The sequence below is a fragment of the Motacilla alba genome, chromosome 14 (genome assembly GCF_015832195.1).
Source record: "Motacilla alba alba isolate MOTALB_02 chromosome 14, Motacilla_alba_V1.0_pri, whole genome shotgun sequence".
Taxonomy (NCBI): domain Eukaryota; kingdom Metazoa; phylum Chordata; class Aves; order Passeriformes; family Motacillidae; genus Motacilla; species Motacilla alba.
In genome coordinates, this window is record NC_052029.1 from 9,127,046 (window position 1) to 9,144,850 (window position 17,805).

The window sequence follows — 17,805 nt, forward strand, 5'->3', positions numbered from 1 at the left end:
TTACAATACCGGTCAGAAGAGTTTTATATTTGCCAATTTCCTGAAGATCTCCTGATGAAATGCAATTTACACAGCTGTCGTGTTGCCAGCTGTGACTTGCAGACCTGTTGGGGGGTTTATCCAAACATCACCCTGTGCATCATTTCCAGTCTGTGTACACAAAATGGTTCCATGGAAGTGCCTGCTTTGGCAGGGGAGTGACTTGTTTTCAAATACTGCATCCCAGTAAAAGATGGGTTACAAAAGGTTTCACCAGTAAAGGTAACTGCTCATGCTTTTCCTCCCATCCAGCTCAGGGATACTTCATTCCTTGGGGTGAAACCTGGTCACACTGACATTCACGGCCTTTTGAAGGGTTTTTTTGGGGTTCTTTTCATAGTTCAAAGTCCTTTTGCAATTCCCACAGAGCAGTCAGGCAAAGACATGGAGAAGATGACTGGATCCCCTCTCTAAGTAGCCAGTTATACTACGAACTGAACATGGCAGAGCCACCTTCCCGGAAATGAAAGCATTCCCCACCCCACAAACTCGTTCCCTGGGCAGATCTCCAGACAAAGAGCCTGCAAGGATGAACTTTGCCTCCCCATTCCCCTCCTCACAGGGATGTCTCGGCTTGTAATCATTAATGAGCTCTCCTGTGATGGAAGAGTGACTGCGCAGCCCGGATATCGCTCAGAGCTGCTTGGGGAAACCAGGAGCTGCTGAAAATGAGCAGGTACCACAAAGCAGCAGCTGATGGCAACGTGGACCTGCTGAAAGAGGCCACCAGGAAAGACCTCAACACTTCAGATGAAGATGGGATGACTCCCACCCTTCTGGCAGCCTACCACGGGTACCTGGAAGCTCTGGAGGTCATTTGCAGGAGGGGGTAAGTTCAGCCAGCCTCCGCTGCTCACAGCCTCAGCGCCGCAATTACTGCGTTGTGTTTCTACAGCCCCGATGACCTCCCACCCAAAAGGCTGAAAATCCCAGTCATCCCTTTAAGGCATTGCCAATAACTGTTTCTCTAGTGGCAGTGGTTTAGGTCCAGAGCCTGCAGGCAGCTCTCTGTTGGTTTCTGAAGGGGTTGAAGAGCCCTTCAGGTGGTCTGTCAGTGGCAGCACGTCAGCACCCACAGGAGCACATCGGGGCCTGCAGGGAGCAGCTCAGAGAAGCAGGCTCTGGCACCTTTCCTTCCCTCACTGGAGAAGGTTGCCAACAACCTTTGAGGATGTCTTGAGACAGGTTTCATAGAGAAATCTCTAATTTGGAACAATTTCAGCAAAAAATATCTCCCATTTGCTTCCAAAGTGCAGTTAGTAGGCACTTGTGAAGATTTAATGCAGTCCAGAGGTGAGTCACAACAGACAGCCTTGAGCCAGTAACATCTGAAATGGTTATTTATTTTTTTAACAACTACCATCAGGCTAAAATGGAGAATACTGATTCAGAAGCTGTGATAGGACCCTTGTAAACCATTAAAAAAAAGGGAAAAAAAGAAAGGAAGGTTTTCTACAGGTTTATTTTCTAGTAGTAAAATGTCTGTATCATTTGAATGTCTTACACAGTTAGAATGTCTTATTGAAGTGGTAATTACCTCTCAACCATCAGTACTCTATTGCTCAGAGCCTACCTTTTAAGCTGTGATTCTGTAATAACATCTAATTAAAGAAAATCTGCTCTTGTGTAGAGATAGAGTTAATAAAATGTTCTTTTGCAGAACAGTGAACAGATTGCAGAGAACAGCTGAGTAACTATTTGGATGTATCTGAGTTTTCTTTTATCAAAAATGGAGTTGAAAATTTTTTTTTCATAGATTTGCTTTATAGCTCATTGGGCTCAGGTGTGGCTGTGGTATCACAATGAAAAAGACCTTTGGACTGCGTGGTTGTTGCTGTGTCCTCAGGAGAGGCAAAAATAGATTGACAGTTTCTCAACTTGTGCAATTAAGGCAGCTCCCAGGAAATACCTGTCAATAATGTTTGTCCCTGAACACCTGCAAGCCAGAACAACTAGATAAGGAACAAATAGAAAAAAAAATTTTTTTTTCAAAATTTGAGTGAAAAATACATCTCCTACCACATAAGCTGACAGAAATCACAGCAGATGACACAAAGATCAAAATTTCTGTGTATTTGTCATTTTGTGTATTTCTAAGTCTTTTTCTTGGTAGAGGACAGCTTTGGGACAGTATCACCTCAAAATCTTCAAACATATGTGTTTACCTCTATTTTAATCCAAGATTTCTTGACACAATCAGGAATATTTATCTGTCAGAGGTATGGCTGCATTCTCACTGTTTTGGGGGGAGAAGCTGAATTTTGTTTGAGCTCTTCTCCAGTCAGATAATATTTTCTTGTGAGAAAGTATTTTAATAGTTTTTAACAAATTCGTCCTTTCCTTGAAGAGGTTTCCTGAAAGAGGCTCTGAGGTACCAGGCAGTTTTCTTTAGAGTGGTTGCAAATTTTAGGACTCTCAAGCTTTAGCCCTCGGAAATTTAGCAAGAAACCCCTTTCATCTTGAAATAATTTGTCTTCCCAGGCGTCAGGAGACATTTTCTCTGCTTGCCTTGCAGGTACATGAATAAAGGCAAGACCAAATAGCAGGGTCTGCTCTCTTTTGTGTGAGCCTTTTCCTTGGGAAAGCAGGAAAAGGAGGAGTATGAGAACCCAGAGCAGACGTCAAACCTTGTCCAAAGTCCCACTGAGCTGGGAGCAGCCACTGGAGTTTGTCAATTGTTTGAGACCCAAAGGCTGGCAGGTTCCAGGGGGAGCAGGGACACCACCAGCTCTGAAGGGCCCTGGGGGGACGGATGACCCGGCCCTCCCCAGGCTCAGGGTGCCCAGCCAGCTCACTAATGTGGGAATTCAGGAGCCCAGCACGTACAGCCACAGCCAGGCAGCTCCCCAGGGCACAGCCACAGCAGCAGAAATATGTACACATGGCTTCCACATGTCTGAGTGGAGAAACTTTGATCCTCGGCTGCCTTGTGCAAAGCCTGAGCTCCCAGGCACGGCTGGCTCTGCCAGACCCCTGACCTCAGCCCTGCCTGGGGCAGCTCAGGCTGAAGGCTCTGCTCAGATCTGGCCCTCAACAAACCTGGCAGTGCTTTTCTCCAGAGCCCCAAAGGCAGAGATGAGTGCCTGGAGGACATTTTGTGATGGGATGTACCGTGTCTTTCACAGTACAGCTCCGAGTCATTGAAATGCTTGAACTCCCAAGAGTAGAAATTCTCCTAGTAAACTTGGTCTCTGGCTCTGAAGTCAATAAAGATTTTGGGCTTCTGTGGCTGCCCTGTTTGTTGGTCACAAGAGGACACAAGCTCTGCTCTGAGCATTGCCAAGGCTGACCTTGCCACATGTGTGTCTAAATATTCAAGCTGATTCTTGACTGCAGGCAGCAGTTCAGTGTGAAGTCGGTGCAAGAGTTTAAAATCAAGCAATACTTTTCACTGGCTTGAAATTCAATTCAAAAATGTGGCATTTTATTTTCAAATGAACTTCTGCTGTTCAAACCATCATGAGTAAAAGCAGCTTACAGAGAACAAAGGAGCTGAAAAACAATGGCATCTATCTGGGCTTAAACTAATAGCAATTGAGACAAATGGGTAATCAGGGCTTTGCTCCCCTAAAAAGTTACTGTGGGAGCTCATTAAGTGTGTATCACTGTGACCAGTGAGGAAACCTTGTAATATTGCCCTCTATTTGACATGCAAAAGGAACAAATCACCAAGAGCACTTTAAAATATTCCATGGAAATATTCTTGAAAGAGTTTTGCCAGTAATTCCAATGAGAATAAGTCAAAGCCTGAGCCCGCTTTTAGTTGCCAGACCCTGGGATGACAAAGGAAATGCCCTGGCTCCCTCATGGGGAGATGCAGTCACAGTCAGCCCTGTGAGCTCGTGTAACTCTCAGGGCAGGAATTAGAGCTCATGCCACACACACAGCCACACTCAGGGCTTGTGTCAGGGGGTGCAGCCCTGTTCTAGCAGCTGGAGCCAAGCTGAGCCATTGTCCCCGGGCTGTTCTCCTCAGAGCAGAGCACAGTGACACGTTTGGTGTCTGTTCAGTGCCACCAGAGCTCAGTGTGGGTAGCCCGGCTCACTGTGTGCTGTTTTCCCTGGCAGGGGTGACCCTGACAAGTGTGACATCTGGGGGAACACGCCCCTGCACCACGCTGCCTGCAATGGCCACCTCCACTGCGTCTCCTTCTTGATCAACTTCGGTGCCAACATCTTTGCTCTGGACAACGACCTGCGCACTCCCCTGGAGGCAGCTGCCAGCAGGGACCGCAAGGAGTGTGTCCAGATCCTGGACAAGGCTGCCACCGAGCAGAACTTGCTCAATCCAAAGAAGGTCTCCAAACAAAAGGCCCAGGCCCAGAGGAACGTCGAGAGACAAATCAAGGAATGTGAGAAGCGCCAGGAGAAACACCAGCAGGAAATGAACCGGAATTATATTAAAGAAAAGGTTGGCACAGTGAATTCTTCCAAAGGAACGCACTCCAGGGTAAAGTTGCCCGGACTATTTGCCTCAAATACCACAAGTACTTTAACCAAAAACCTGAAAGATACCTTGAAACTCAAGACAAAAAAGACAGCCGACAGCACAAGAAGGCAGGAAACACAAAGAAATTACCAAGAGGATGATATGGGTAGGAAAAGTGTGATGCAACTGTTTGATGAGAAAGAGGAAGATGAATTACTGAATGACCTTGGAGAGAAAAACCTTGCTGGTAGTGACAGCCAGCTCTCCATTTTTCAGCGGCCAGGTCTTGGCAAGATTGTGTTTGGAAGGAATTTGGCTGCAGAGGTAAATCCTGAAACTGTGTCTTCTGGGAAAGAAGGTATAAAAGATACAATAGCCAGTGAGCTCTTTCAGTATGAAAATACTGAGAATGGCAGGGAAGATGATGCTGAAAACAGTGCTGATGTCCCTTGGAATGAGGAAGAAGTCGTTTGGGATGATGAGGAAACAGAGAATACACCCCTTGAGGTATTTCTGGCATCACAGATGCTGGATGAGTTTCTTCCAGTCTTCATGAGGGAAAAAATTGATTTAGATGCCCTGATGCTATGTTCTGATGAAGATCTACAGAGCATTCAGATGGAGCTTGGGCCAAGAAAGAAAGTCCTGAATGCTGTGAATAAAAGAAAACGGGCACTCGAGAACCCTGGAAAAACTGTAGATACTTGCTTATAAATTATCATACCTGTTATTGTAACCTATGCACTGATTAATTACCTCTCTCCAAAGAATGTTCAACTCTTTTCAGAGGTCTGCTAAAGCAAAAGGCAGAGAAGTTACCAATTGCTTTGGGAAGTACAGCAGGGATAACAATTTTTCTCTCTGGATGGGTAGTTGTGGTGAACAGCATATTAAGTAAAGTATATTCTGCCAAAAAGCAAGAATGTGAAGGTAAAAACCAAAAAGCTTTTTCACCCTGAACTGTTTTTGTGGATTGGATTTCTTTTGGTCCAGATAATTTCAAATATCAGTGAAGGCCAGGCCCGCTGCATTCCTTAATAAAGCCCTTCCTTTCTTCTCCAAAACCACAATGCAAAGAGCATTCCCAGAGCTTGAGAGCTTTGAGTTTTCTCCATTTGCCTCTGTAAGATCAGTAAAACCACTCTCCTAGTACTGGTGGTATGTTAGGAAAGGAATGTGGATCTTGATTTTAGCTGTGGTTTATTGACTCTAATCACCTCTGAATTAATGTAGATAAGACTAATTTACAGCAAGTTTCATATATTTGTTAGTAAAGTTTTTACTTCTTTATTGACAGTAATTTAAAAATACATGAAGTAGCTTCCCAAGAGATGTTCAGTGTGAGTTGTATATTCCTTTCTTGTCTCTAAATTAGACTGGATCCAGTTGCCAGCACCCATCATGTCCTAAATGTCATCAAGGCTGCAATACTTTTAGCTACAAGAAGTTGAGGTTTAATTTTCAAAATTTTGGATCTATTTTGGTATATCCTCAGCTTGGTTCCTATAGGCTGCATTTTCCATGCAAAGTCCCAGAAATGAGGATTCATATCCCACATCATTTTCTGTGGGTTGTTGTCAGCTTTAGCCTGAGAGCTGTGTATCACACACACAGCTCATGAAAATAAAAAAGGAAAATGAGCTGTGCTGCTGTGGAAGCTCCTGCTCTTCACACTCTGGAGGCATCCACAGCAGGCTTCCCCTGTTCCCTTGGGAAGCCAGCACTATCAGATATAAATTAATCACTCCTGTTGAGTTTTGTGAATCTAATAAAGTGCTTTTAGCAGCCATGCTCTGGCTAAGATCACAGATTTTAGATGCACATTCATTAGCAGAACATTTATCTTTAAAGCTCTTTTTATATCTTTCCATTAGCCAGCTATGATTTTTTCCTTAGGGGTATGCTGCATTTGTGGAAGCTAATCCTGGTTACTTATTTGGTTTTTCATGTTTCTTCTTCCCATATCATCTTGTGACTGTGATTTGTATATTATAATATCTTTTCTTGGATGGACTTTATACTGCATTCTTCCCTGACTGGATTCCTGTACACAGCAGGTTGATATGTTCTTATATTAAGCAATCATATCAAAGTCCTGTTCTGTGCAGCCTTCCATGATTGCTTTTTCCACTCATGTGCTTTGCTGTTTTCAGATTTTATCAACCCCTTTGTTTCCTTTAGAGCTTGGAAACACTGGAATCCTAGCTGTGACTCCTTTCAGTTCAGTTGGAGAGCCTTTATGCACCACCTGAGCAATCCTAGAGCAGAACCCAAACCCCAATCATAAAACCAGGCAATCTCACACAAGCACAGCCCCACCAAGTGCAAGGTTCTCCTTCCTTAGGGATTTAATACCCTGCACTGAACAGACATTAAGAAAATGTGCAGCATGGGACAACTGAAAAACTGAGTATCAGAGGAACAGAGAACTCCCTATTTCTTCCATGTACATTCAGTGATCACATTTACTGAGGGAGCAGTCACTGCAACAACTTGAATACTTCCTTTGTTGTCATCAAATAAATCAACCACAAACCAGAAAAGAAATGGACAACAAAATGAGTGTCAAAGAAAAACAGCAGTATCTATTTAATTTTAATATAAATGCAAGTTACACAATTTCATGATCCATTAGATTGTAAGAGAAGGAAACAGAAATTGATGCTATTATTTCCCCTCAGAAAATCTAAAGGTGGCATCCAAGTAATTCCCATTGTAACTCAACTTGATGACATCAGAGGTACAACACTGAAGCCAGGCTCCCAAAATCTCCCACTGCCAATGAAGCTGAGAACAATGTGGGTTTTCAGAACCAGGTCTTTGGACCGGCTCCATTTATTTTTTAAAGTGCATAGTCTGTAGGGGAGTACATGTGAAAATAAACTGGACTTGTCTTCTTCCCAAACACTACATCTCACTTCAAACTACAAATCTGGTACAACACTGGCACAGAACTGAGATAATACTGTCACAATTATTAACTGCAAGTTTCCATGGAGTTATTGAATAATGGAGCATCCTTTGCTTTCATGTTTACCTCTGGTTAGTGTAGCTCTGCATGAATGAAGCAACAAACTAAATCAACACAAACTTCTGAACATGTCAGAAATGACAGAAAAGAAACAAGACATGTAAAAACAGAAGAGTAATTTTGCTACAATTAAAACACAAAGCTCACAGAGAAATTTCTGTTGTTTTTTACTGATGGAACAGGATCAGTGGAGCTCAGTTTGGATCCACATCAAACATCCTTCAGGCCTATCAATGGTCTGGTACCTTTCTATGCTACCTCTGCCACTTAGTACATTTTCCAACTGGCTTACACCAGGCTTACAACTGGGAGTATTATTTACATCACACCTGCACTGTACTCATTAACCTCTTCTACACCTACCTAGGCACCCTCCAGGGCTTTAATGCCAGCTGCTCCTGACCCTCCTTCCCGTTGCTCTGCTCTGTTCTACTGGCATGTTATAAAATGCCCTGTCATCCAACTCTTCCACAGCATCAAGAAACACTTAATAGCCTGCATGAAATAATATGCAAATGGAAATAAAATTTCACAAGGCACAACTTGTGAGCCTGAGACAGGAATTTGTTTCCAGGGCAATAGCTGTTTTTGAGCAGATGCTCACTCTTTTGCAAGGCAGTTGCATAACAGCACAAAACTGGAACTTTTCCTTATATCACTGGGCTCCTCTGCCAGGAAAGGACCATGAAAATTCTTGCTCCAGCTAATATCTGTGATAATAGAACAATTAGCAATTGAAGCATGGTACAGCCAAACTGAAAATATTTGCCTGTGTACTTGAAATCAGTTTGTGTGGCTCCAACCTTCAAGAAACTTAGAAAAACAACTTAGAGGCACCACAGATTAACAGCAAAATCTCCCTACAGAATGGAGATAAAAGTTAAATCAAAACACATATTAGTCCTCACATTCTGTGTGACTCCTTGCAATATGAAAATGGCAATATCCCAGTGAGGCATGTCCTAAGGGAGTACTGAGCAGAAACCCAACTGTAGGGAGGTAAGGTTATTACATAAACCCCCATTCAGAACTGTGCCCTTAGTGAAAAACCAGGGCAAAGGAAGGTGGATTGCAAGGGGTGAAAAAAATGGTGACTTCCAGTGAGCTGGAAGGGAAGGTGTGTCCAGGAGCTAGGGGTGGGCTGTGTGCCCAGGAGGCTGAAGACAAGGTCACTGTCACTGGAGCACTGAAACCCACAGCTGCATTTAAAGTACCATCACAGGTAAATATGATGCCAGAGTCCATTCTACAAACTGATCTATTTTACACCAGAATGAATTATCCTTCTAAAAACCACGAAATCTACATAATTAGAGGAAAGGCATTGATTCCAGAATGATACCAAAATATAGAAAGACACCCTTGTTAGTATCACTGCAAACATCTAATACTTGCTGTTACAAAAGAGAGACATTTATTAACAATACTGCAAGTATCTAATACTTGAAATTAGAAGACTTTAGAAATTAGTCTATTGCTGAAATTTTACTTTTCCTTCTTGATTATTCTTGAAGGATTTAGATAGGATTGGTGCCTTTCTTGTTAACACAGGATTCAAGGAAACTAAGTGCAAACGATTTTCTTGGCCTCATTGGCATTGTAGTCTTCTGTCTTTAGTTACCAGCTGACCACGCATCATAAACAAATTTTGCTGCTACTGTGTCTTCAACTGCCATCCCTGAAAAAGAATTGAAGTTACCTTCAAACAGCTACTCAGCTGTGCAAATAATTTTGCTTCAGAAGGGAACAGGAAGACCCAGGAGATTATCTAAGGAATTAACAGGAAATATTTCCCATCCCAAACACCTACAGTGTTACATTCAAAGTCCATAACCATCATGCAGTGTTGGGTGTGCTGTAAGAAGTTAATGTAACAGTAGGAATCTAATTTTCAGTGCTCATATCACAACTGGGCCGTTTTGGAGATGTCATGTAGCTCAGAGCATGGTAATTCATGCCCAGGGCCACCCTTTCCCAAAGCCCAGCCCCACAGGACACTGTCACATTGTCTCAGGTCAGACAGACCCCACGGGTGGAACAGCAGGGCAGTCGGGCTGCAGCTCGATTAATAAATGCTGCAGTCATGTCGGGAACAACTGTGAAATGGAAAATGGACTTCTATTGTTTGCCTGCTTTCCTATCACTCTTCATTACATCAATCCTGCTAGATAAACAAGAAGGGAAATAAAAAGGGAAAATGCAAATCACAGTCTACTTTCTTGTGGACAGTGCATTGCCACAGTGGTTCTGAAGATGATCAGCAGCTTTCCCACGCATGGGGGACCTAACAAAGAACAAGGCATTGTTTTCTGTCAGACTTGGACACAGGAGGGGCTGTTCTTACCCAATGATTTAAACACGGTTGTTTTCTCAGGCAGGGCTGGTTTTGTACCCTTCAAAACCTCCCCCAGCTCAGCAAAAATCTCTGCCTGTGAAAAAATACATATTTATACAAAAACATAATACCCATACATACATTAAAAGGGAAAAAACCCTTTTCTTCTGAATGACTTCAAAAGAAAGAACTCCTCCAGTGCTGCATCCCAAAACTGATTACTTTCCATGGTGAAGCAGATCAACATTCATACAAATTATATAGAAACTGGACAGAAATCAGAGGAGCAGAATGGTTTTCAAAGAAAAACAGCTGGCAGACTTTCCTCAGCAAGTTTTTTTACAGAGGATAGCTTGTTATTTGTCCAACAAAACACATGGGATTCCACACACATTACCATATCTGGAGCTCTTATGTTAAACCTCAAAAGTGTAAATCATATTTATTCTGCAGACACATTAAAAGAGAAAAAGAAAACTCCAATGAACCTCAAAGAATCCCTGCTGACAAATCTGTGCAGATCATTGTCTGCTTGGCTTGTGTGGTCCATTCTTTGGGCTGGTCCATTCAGTGTCAATCACACTGAAGTCTCATGGGAAGAAAGTTACAGGTTTTAATAAATAGAACTGAAGAATATTTACAATAACCAAACACTGCAGGAAATGTAGGTCTTTCAACAGCAATACATTGTTGCCATCAAAAGCCAATGCTGAAAACATGCTACTGTAATATGGTGTCATATAATGGTAGATACAGAGGTTGCATGGTTTGCTCACAGACAGAGCAGTCACAGCTTGAAATCTATCCTTTGAAATTTATCCTTCAACCCCTGCCTGCAAAGTGTCAACAATTACATTTGATGTCCTAAAGGTTTCAGTGCAGGTCATCATCAATACCAACTCATTTCAAATGCAAGCCAATTGCCACAAAAACAAAGCTCATAGTTTCAGAAAGCCTTACCCCTGATAAAATAACATCTCCTGATTCTGTGAGAGCAGCATCTCTGGAATCCACAAACAGAACGGAATTCTTCATCAGCTCATCATCCAGTTCTCTCCAGTCTGGCCTGCTTGCTCCAACAGCTAAAGCAACAAAACTGACGAACTTGAGAGCAACGTTTAAAACAAATTCCAACCACATTTTGTTCAAATTACACGTGTGAAGTAACAATCAACACTATAACGGGAATGTAATGTCCAAAAAATCCAGTGTTAGCCTTGGAGAAATACTGATTGATAGGACAACAGAAAAACATTCAAGATTTGATATGTCAGCAAAATATCCTTGTCAGAAGAGTCTGAGTAGCTAAGGCAAAAGAAAATCCTCTCCCTTTTTCTGTTATCTCTTATAGCCTTGTTTTCATCAGATCATTACCAAATGAATTTTATATACCTTTATTAGATTATCACCTACCCAGACAAACCGAAAACAAATCATGGAGCTTAATTTTTTATACACAGCACCAAGATCATTATCAACTTATGGGCTTAAAAAAACAAGCAAACAAGCAACCCAACAAAAACTAAAAGGACCACCCAGTTATACTGTATTCAGAAATTTTTTACATGTCCAGCTGTTAAGGAACAATAAATTTGCATTTGCTAAATTTGCATTTGTTGCTCAAATGCCTCTTCCAACAGTACAAATGCCTCAATGAAGGGTAAAAAAAGGCAAGGAAAGGAGAGAGGTCTTTGTGTCTGTGTTGCCTCAGTGACTGTGGACCTTAATTGATTTTGGTGTATTTCTGACTTCCGTGCCATGACACAAAACAGAGACAAAAACTTTCAATGACAAAGAACTAAATCGAGTTTGAAAAATTGGTAGGATGCTGCTGGAATGTGGGACCTTTCTTTAAATTGCTCCCTTTGAGAACTTGCTTTTGTCTTATTACCAGGCTATCTGGAAAGTGCACAAGGTCATCTGAAAAAGGCCCACAATTAATGAAAATAAACAAACAGAGGCACATCCAGAGACTCCAAACAATAGTGTGGCAACATCATTACAAGGCAGGCAACCAAAAAGCACCCCTCCAAACCTCACCATAATTAGAGGTTAAATTATGATGTTCTTAACTCAGTTATTGCATCTTCATAACTCAAGTAAAAGAAGTAAACTGGTGTGATCAGCCCCAAAAGAAACAAACAGAGGAGATTACAAAATTGGTGGAAGAAAAGATGACACCACCAGGGCAATGTAACAATGAGAAAAAATGAGCAGTAACTACTTAGAAGTAAGAATATTTGTATGGGTTATTTTAATGGAGAGCAAGGTGAGAATAATGACAACATGAGGACAAAGATGTTGCACCACTAAGAGAAAAGAGCACATGGGAAAAGAGCAAATCCCATGCTCTAACAAAAATGCCCTGCTGGATTATGCAGGCATTCTGACTCCAGGAGGACAGGGCTGGGAAAAGGGGTCCTCACGAAAGAGGAAACTTCAAATGTAAAGAACATTCACTCCATGAGCACAGAGAACTGCTTCTCAACAGATGGTGATGCTAAACAAAGTGCTAATAAACACCTGCTGTACACAAGGGAACAGAACCTACCATTGATGTGGGCACCTGGCTTCACCCAGTCCCCAAAGAGGATGGGAGCTGTCGCCATAGTGACTGTCACAATCACATCCGCCCCTGTCACCGCCTCCTGGGCGGAGGAGCAGACCCGCACGGGGCCACCGACAGCGCTGGCAAACTGCACTGCCCTCTCCTTGGTGCGATTCCATATCCTCACCTCAGGGAGAAAAACAAAACAAAACCAAGACAGATCAACTTGGAGAATTTCTCCTTGCTGAAACAGAGCACTTCATGTAAGTTTTCAGTAGATAGTTAAACGTTTCCTAAAGGTTGGAGTTCTTCTCCCCTTTAATGTTCTTTTCATACAAGCAACTAAATTTCATGAGTGTTCAGCTACATTTAAATGCCTGTTTTGTGATGCCAGAATAATATGTCCTTGTAGAGCTGTTCTTATAAAATGCAAATATTTCTGAAAATTACATTTAAGGGAAAGTCACAAAAAACTTATCCAAAACTGTATATGCCATACAGGAGGATCTTCTCAGACAAAAAGCTATCTGAAACAACTTTGACTCCAACGTTTTTTCTTTTTAAATACCAACATTTGAGCAAGAAATTTTTGCTGCTCTGTCTATTCTTGGGTTCTGCAGAAACAGAACCAAAATATGTTTAATCTTAACTTTTATGGTGGATTGACCATAGCTGGATACCAGGTGCCCACAAAACTGTTTCATCACTCCCCTGCCCAGCAGCGCAGGGAGAGGGAAGAGAAAAAAAGATGGAAAAATTTGTGGGTCAAGATAACGGCAGTTTAATAGAACAGAAACAAATGTTGGAGAGACAGCCTTGATGATGTGTGAGCACTGCTCAGAAGTAGCCAAAACACTGAGGTGTTATCAAACCCCTAGAGCTGCCAGTGCAGCAGTGTGAGGGCTGCTCTGGGGAACAGGAGCTCCATCCCAGCCTGACCTGATACAACTTCACTCACTGTACTTTTTTTACAATGAATCCTGCAACATACTAGAGAAAAAGAAATTAATCTTCTTAAGATGTGTCTGTTACCTCTTTAAATGTGAACAGTTCTGTGAAGATATCATAATGGCTGTATGCTTGAACACCAGCTCCCAAAATGCACAGCACTTCTGCAAAAGGTGGCATTAGCAACTGAACAGTATCAGGAATAAAAAAAAAACAAAAGAGAATATGTAAGGACAATATATTAACAGGCATTACCAATATATATCAAAATACTACAAAAGAAAGCAGTATTGTTATTCCTTTTAAACAGCAGAAAAGTATTTAAACAAGTATTCAACAATCACTATATATATTGGGCCTTTTTAAAATGCAAAAGCAAGCATCAGTAGCACCAAAGCACATCTTGGCTTAATTCCAGTGTTGAATTGTCTGACTTGAAGTTCAGATTTAAGATAAAACAACAAGAACAGCAAGTTCTGGGGCCTCAGTACATTCCAATATTGACACATCCATGTGGCTGATTAAGTGTAAAACCACAGTGCTGGTGTTCTGCACTGGCTGAAAGCAGGGCTCAGAATCCCAAAAACCATCAGTACTGAGAGTGGCAGCTGCACAGGTCAACTGGTAATGGCAGCCCCACACTAATCCACCTCTTTGAATTCACTGAAGCCACAAATCACACCACAAGCATATCTTGGCGTGCAAGAGCCATAATACACAGACATTGTAAAAGTAGGGATTGTTCTGAGGAACAAATAATAAAATTCAGTTCCACAGCTGCTTTTGGCTTTCTGGTTTAGTTCTTGTCTGTGATTCACCAGTATTTGGCAAAGGGGAAGACAGAGCTGCTGGAGTCCAGCCCTAACAATCCTTGTGTCTTGTTTATGCATTTGCTGTAGCCACTCACTCCTGCCTAAAAAGCTTTAGAATTGTCTAGGCTCTCAAGGTTTATTCTGCTGCTAAAAAATGGAGAAAAATCTCCTTGATCCCATTTTTCAGTAGTAAAAATTTGTTTTAATGTGCCTTTTAAAGCCCTGATTTCAAAGGTCCTTTTCGTAAGAGCGCGGGTCTTTGAAAAGCTAACGCCATAAAGAAGAGAAGATGACAAATATGAGCTAAACTCAAACACTCCTGAAAATTTCCAAAAGAACACATGACAATGAAGGATCTGACCCTCAAGTACTTTCAGCAGCCAAGCTCCTTTGAAGCCAGCATGGACTGCATAAAAACCATAGAACTGACCAAATACAGAATGGCCAGAATGAATGAGGTCCTGTAACCTCCTGCCCAAGGAGCTCATTGTAAATCCTTCTGTCCTTTGGTTCAGGAGAAGCTCCTGGGGACAGGTCCTTCATTCAATTTTATGCCAGTGTAGCCCCATTGCCATGGATAGAGTCACCCTGGCATGAACTGGCCCTCACAAAGCAGTGAGATCAGCCTTCATTCTGATGCAAAGCTGAGGAGTGACAAACAACACTATTTTTCAGCTCTGGCCCTCTTCTTATTGCCTCAGCCTTTGAGGTGAAGGCTAAAACCCTGCTGTGAGATGCATGGCCACTTGTTCTCTTCCTTCTTATGTTAGCAGCCCAACCAAAAATAGCTTTTAAAAAGAAATCAAACACAACAATTTCCAACTGATAATGCAGTGATATAAAGCAATGCACAGCCAGATACACCTCATCTCTCTTTAGACACTGCATGGTCAGGGACAGTCATCTGGAAGGTGACTGGACACCTTCCAGTGTCACTGGACACCTTCCAGTGACAACAGAAACACTGACAGACAGACACCTCTGGACAAGCTATCCATCTATACTGGGCATCTGTCTTAAAAGAAATGGAAATGTGCTTTTCCCCTCTCTTTACAGGTCCAGTGCAACCCACTCGTCCTGTCCCGGCAGCAGAAGGCATCTATCTAAATGAAATTCAATATGTCACCACAGCTACTTCACCCAAAGCCATAAAGGGGCATGTTAACACAAACACAGAAGAAAGAAAATGTAGTGAAAGACAGTTCAGTAAATTCCTAAAGAGGATGCAATAGAAGTCACAAAAATATAGCTCAGGTTCCTTCTCCAATGACACACAAAGCCAGACATGACCGACTCAAAACAGTAAGTTTAAGTTTTCCCTGAAAGTGCATGTGTAATGATAAATCTGATTTAATGCTGTATTGGATGAAAAGCCATTTACATAATTTGTTCTCGTTATTTTATAACTCCAAGCCCCACTTAGAGAACAGAAGACACACCTTGGTAGCAATGGCAGAAACTGCAGCTGTTCGTTTTGCTGTAATGACACTGCCATCCAGGACCTTGAAAAAAATTCAAAAAGACTGAAGTGAACACTGAAAAATCAATAAATACCAAACATCCAATTTGTGGATGATGTGATGCTACAGATATAAAAGATATACACATGTAGAAGTCAGCAACTACTATCATAGCAACCACAAACCATACAAAGTCATGCTTAAAGTGGGCAGCTCCTCTGTTTACTCCAGTTCTTCCATATCATTCCATCAGCACAAAAGGAGTGAAAATGGTCAGAGAAGAGCCACTTCTAACTCATCCAGCTCCTGATGCACTGCACTTCCCTGGCTCTCCAGCACAGGGAACACAGGGATATGACTCCAATACTCAGTGCTCCAGGAAGAGCAGGGAGCAGTGCAAGCCAGCAGTGGCTCCCCAGTCTGCACTGCCTGCTCTGTACAGAGGGGTGACAGGGAACCATGGAGTTCCTCAAATGGGTATCACACATGGGACACTCCTGCCTCAATGCGCATTAGCTACTGCATACATATTAATTATGGGGCCAAAACCCCAAGGAGTTTGGTAGAAGAACCCAAGATAGTTTTCTTGACCACTTTTGTCCCTTTTATAAATAATTTTTATTAAATTGCAATACAAATCATCACTATTCTTAAAAAAAATTCTTAAATTCTTTAAATAAAGAAAAAGTAATCAGATTCTGAATATTAGTTCCAATGCAAATTGTAAATCTCTTTCACATTGAGATTTAAGATGGTTCAAGATCCGTTCTTTACCCAGCAAGATGGGGGGTATTTTTGCTTTAAAATGCAAGATAAACTCCTAATCATTTCTCTTTTCCAGTTACACTCTGAGCTATCAGATTCAAATCACAGGCAGCAGTAAACAGCACGGTGAGTACAGTTTAACAGAAACAAAAAATAGACAGCTTTAGGCCAAATCCTGTTGGTAAACTCGGGCCAATCTACACCAGCTCCAGCTTCCAAAAAGCAGAAGTGAGAACGGACAGCATGAGCAGAGGAGAATGCAGGACACACGAGACTTACAGCTTTCAAAGTACCATTGCTGGGGTCAAACAGGAGGACAGTCGCCTGGTGGGAAGGCACAGAGGAGTCCTTCAGGTGCTCGTAGAAAGTCACCAACTTGGTTGTCAGCGCATCGTCCGCAGCACTGTACGCGGGCATGACTCCGAGGTACCTCGGGGGAGAATTCCCTGCGTTACTCGCGCACCGTCATCACGGGAGCTCACAGCCAGCGGGGCTGCGACCGTCACGCCGCTACCGGCCGGTTAATCAGCAACTCGGTACCGAGGGCCTTTTCCCGTGCCCCAAATCCGCCCAGCCGGCCCCTGCCCCGCCGCTCGCCGCCCCCCGTTGCCGCTGTCCCGCTCGCCGCGCCCCGGCGGCCCCGCCGCGCTCTCACCCGCCGTGGCGGGGCACGGGCAGCACGGTGCGCACGGGCTGCACCACGCCGCCCGCCGCGCCCGCAGAGAAGTTGGCCAGGGCGGCCTCCAGCGCCGGCAGCAGCAGGCTGGCGCGGTGCAGGTGCTTCTCCACCTCCTCGGCGCCGATGAACACGGGAGGAGTCGAGCCCATGGCGAGAGCCGGGCGGACGGGACGGGACAGGCTAGGATAAGATAGGATAGGATAGAATAGGATAGAATAGAATAGGGTAGGATAGGGACGGGATGATGGAAGTCCGAGAGTGCGACGCGGCGCACCGCCGCTAAGAACTCGCCGGGGCGGCCCCGCTGCCGCCGGCCCCGCCGCGGAACCGCCCCGCCGGCCCCGGCCCCGCCTCCGCGCCCCACGCCCCTCGCGGGCGCGGCGGACACCGCGATGTTCGCGCTAAAGTCGTGCTCGAGGGCGGCTCCGGTGTCGCGGGCATTGCCGTACCCGCGGGTACCGCCGCTGTCCCGCGTCACCCAGGCAGCGCTCGGGGGGAAGGCGGCTGCGAACTCCACGGAATGGCCGTGACATAGATTGGGCACAGCCACCCTGGGATCCCGCGTCCTGAGGGACAGCCCGAAGGACAGCCGCCAGCGGCACTCCGCGCCCCGAGGCATGGCCCCGAAGGCCATTCCGGAGGGACATTCCCGGGACACATTCCCGGGGCACATTCCCGAGGGACCGTCGGCGCCGGGAGCCCGCGCGCCGCAGGGTGTCACGGCCCACAGTGCCCGGGACGGGGGCGACACCCCGCGCAG

At 43.9% G+C, this 17,805-nt stretch overlaps 2 protein-coding genes across 2 annotated transcripts; one reads left to right on the forward strand and one right to left on the reverse strand.

Moving 5' to 3' along the window:
• The first annotated feature begins 651 nt into the window (after positions 1-651).
• On the forward strand, positions 652-7,241 carry ANKS4B (ankyrin repeat and sterile alpha motif domain containing 4B). The gene is made up of 2 exons (XM_038151368.1): positions 652-868; positions 4,107-7,241. Exons 1-2 carry the CDS (start codon positions 708-710, stop codon positions 5,179-5,181), a joined length of 1,236 nt encoding a protein of 411 aa, XP_038007296.1. The 5' UTR covers positions 652-707; the 3' UTR covers positions 5,182-7,241.
• On the reverse strand, positions 7,031-17,317 carry CRYM (crystallin mu). Its single transcript, XM_038151370.1, has 8 exons — positions 17,022-17,317; positions 16,646-16,796; positions 15,581-15,643; positions 13,414-13,515; positions 12,385-12,568; positions 10,794-10,915; positions 9,843-9,927; positions 7,031-9,176 (listed from the first exon to the last, which is right to left on the reverse strand). Exons 1-8 carry the CDS (start codon positions 17,192-17,194, stop codon positions 9,112-9,114), a joined length of 945 nt encoding a protein of 314 aa, XP_038007298.1. The 5' UTR covers positions 17,195-17,317; the 3' UTR covers positions 7,031-9,111.
• Positions 17,318-17,805: the final 488 nt, after the last annotated feature.

What these genes read in the sequence shown, in the direction of transcription:
- ANKS4B (XM_038151368.1), top strand. Translation starts at nt 708, where the DNA reads ATGAGCAGGTACCACAAAGCAGCAGCTGATGGCAACGTGGACCTGCTG. An exon ending in GAGGTCATTTGCAGGAGGGG is followed by an intron (nt 869 to 4,106) that starts GTAAGTTCAGCC and finishes TTTCCCTGGCAG; the next exon opens with GGGTGACCCTGACAAGTGTG.
- CRYM (XM_038151370.1), bottom strand. Translation starts at nt 17,194, where the DNA reads ATGGGCTCGACTCCTCCCGTGTTCATCGGCGCCGAGGAGGTGGAGAAG. An exon ending in CCCGTGCCCCGCCACGGCGG is followed by an intron (nt 16,797 to 17,021) that starts GTGAGAGCGCGG and finishes TTCTCCCCCGAG; the next exon opens with GTACCTCGGAGTCATGCCCG. An exon ending in AACCGTGTTTAAATCATTGG is followed by an intron (nt 9,177 to 9,842) that starts GTAAGAACAGCC and finishes ATTCTTTTTCAG; the next exon opens with GGATGGCAGTTGAAGACACA.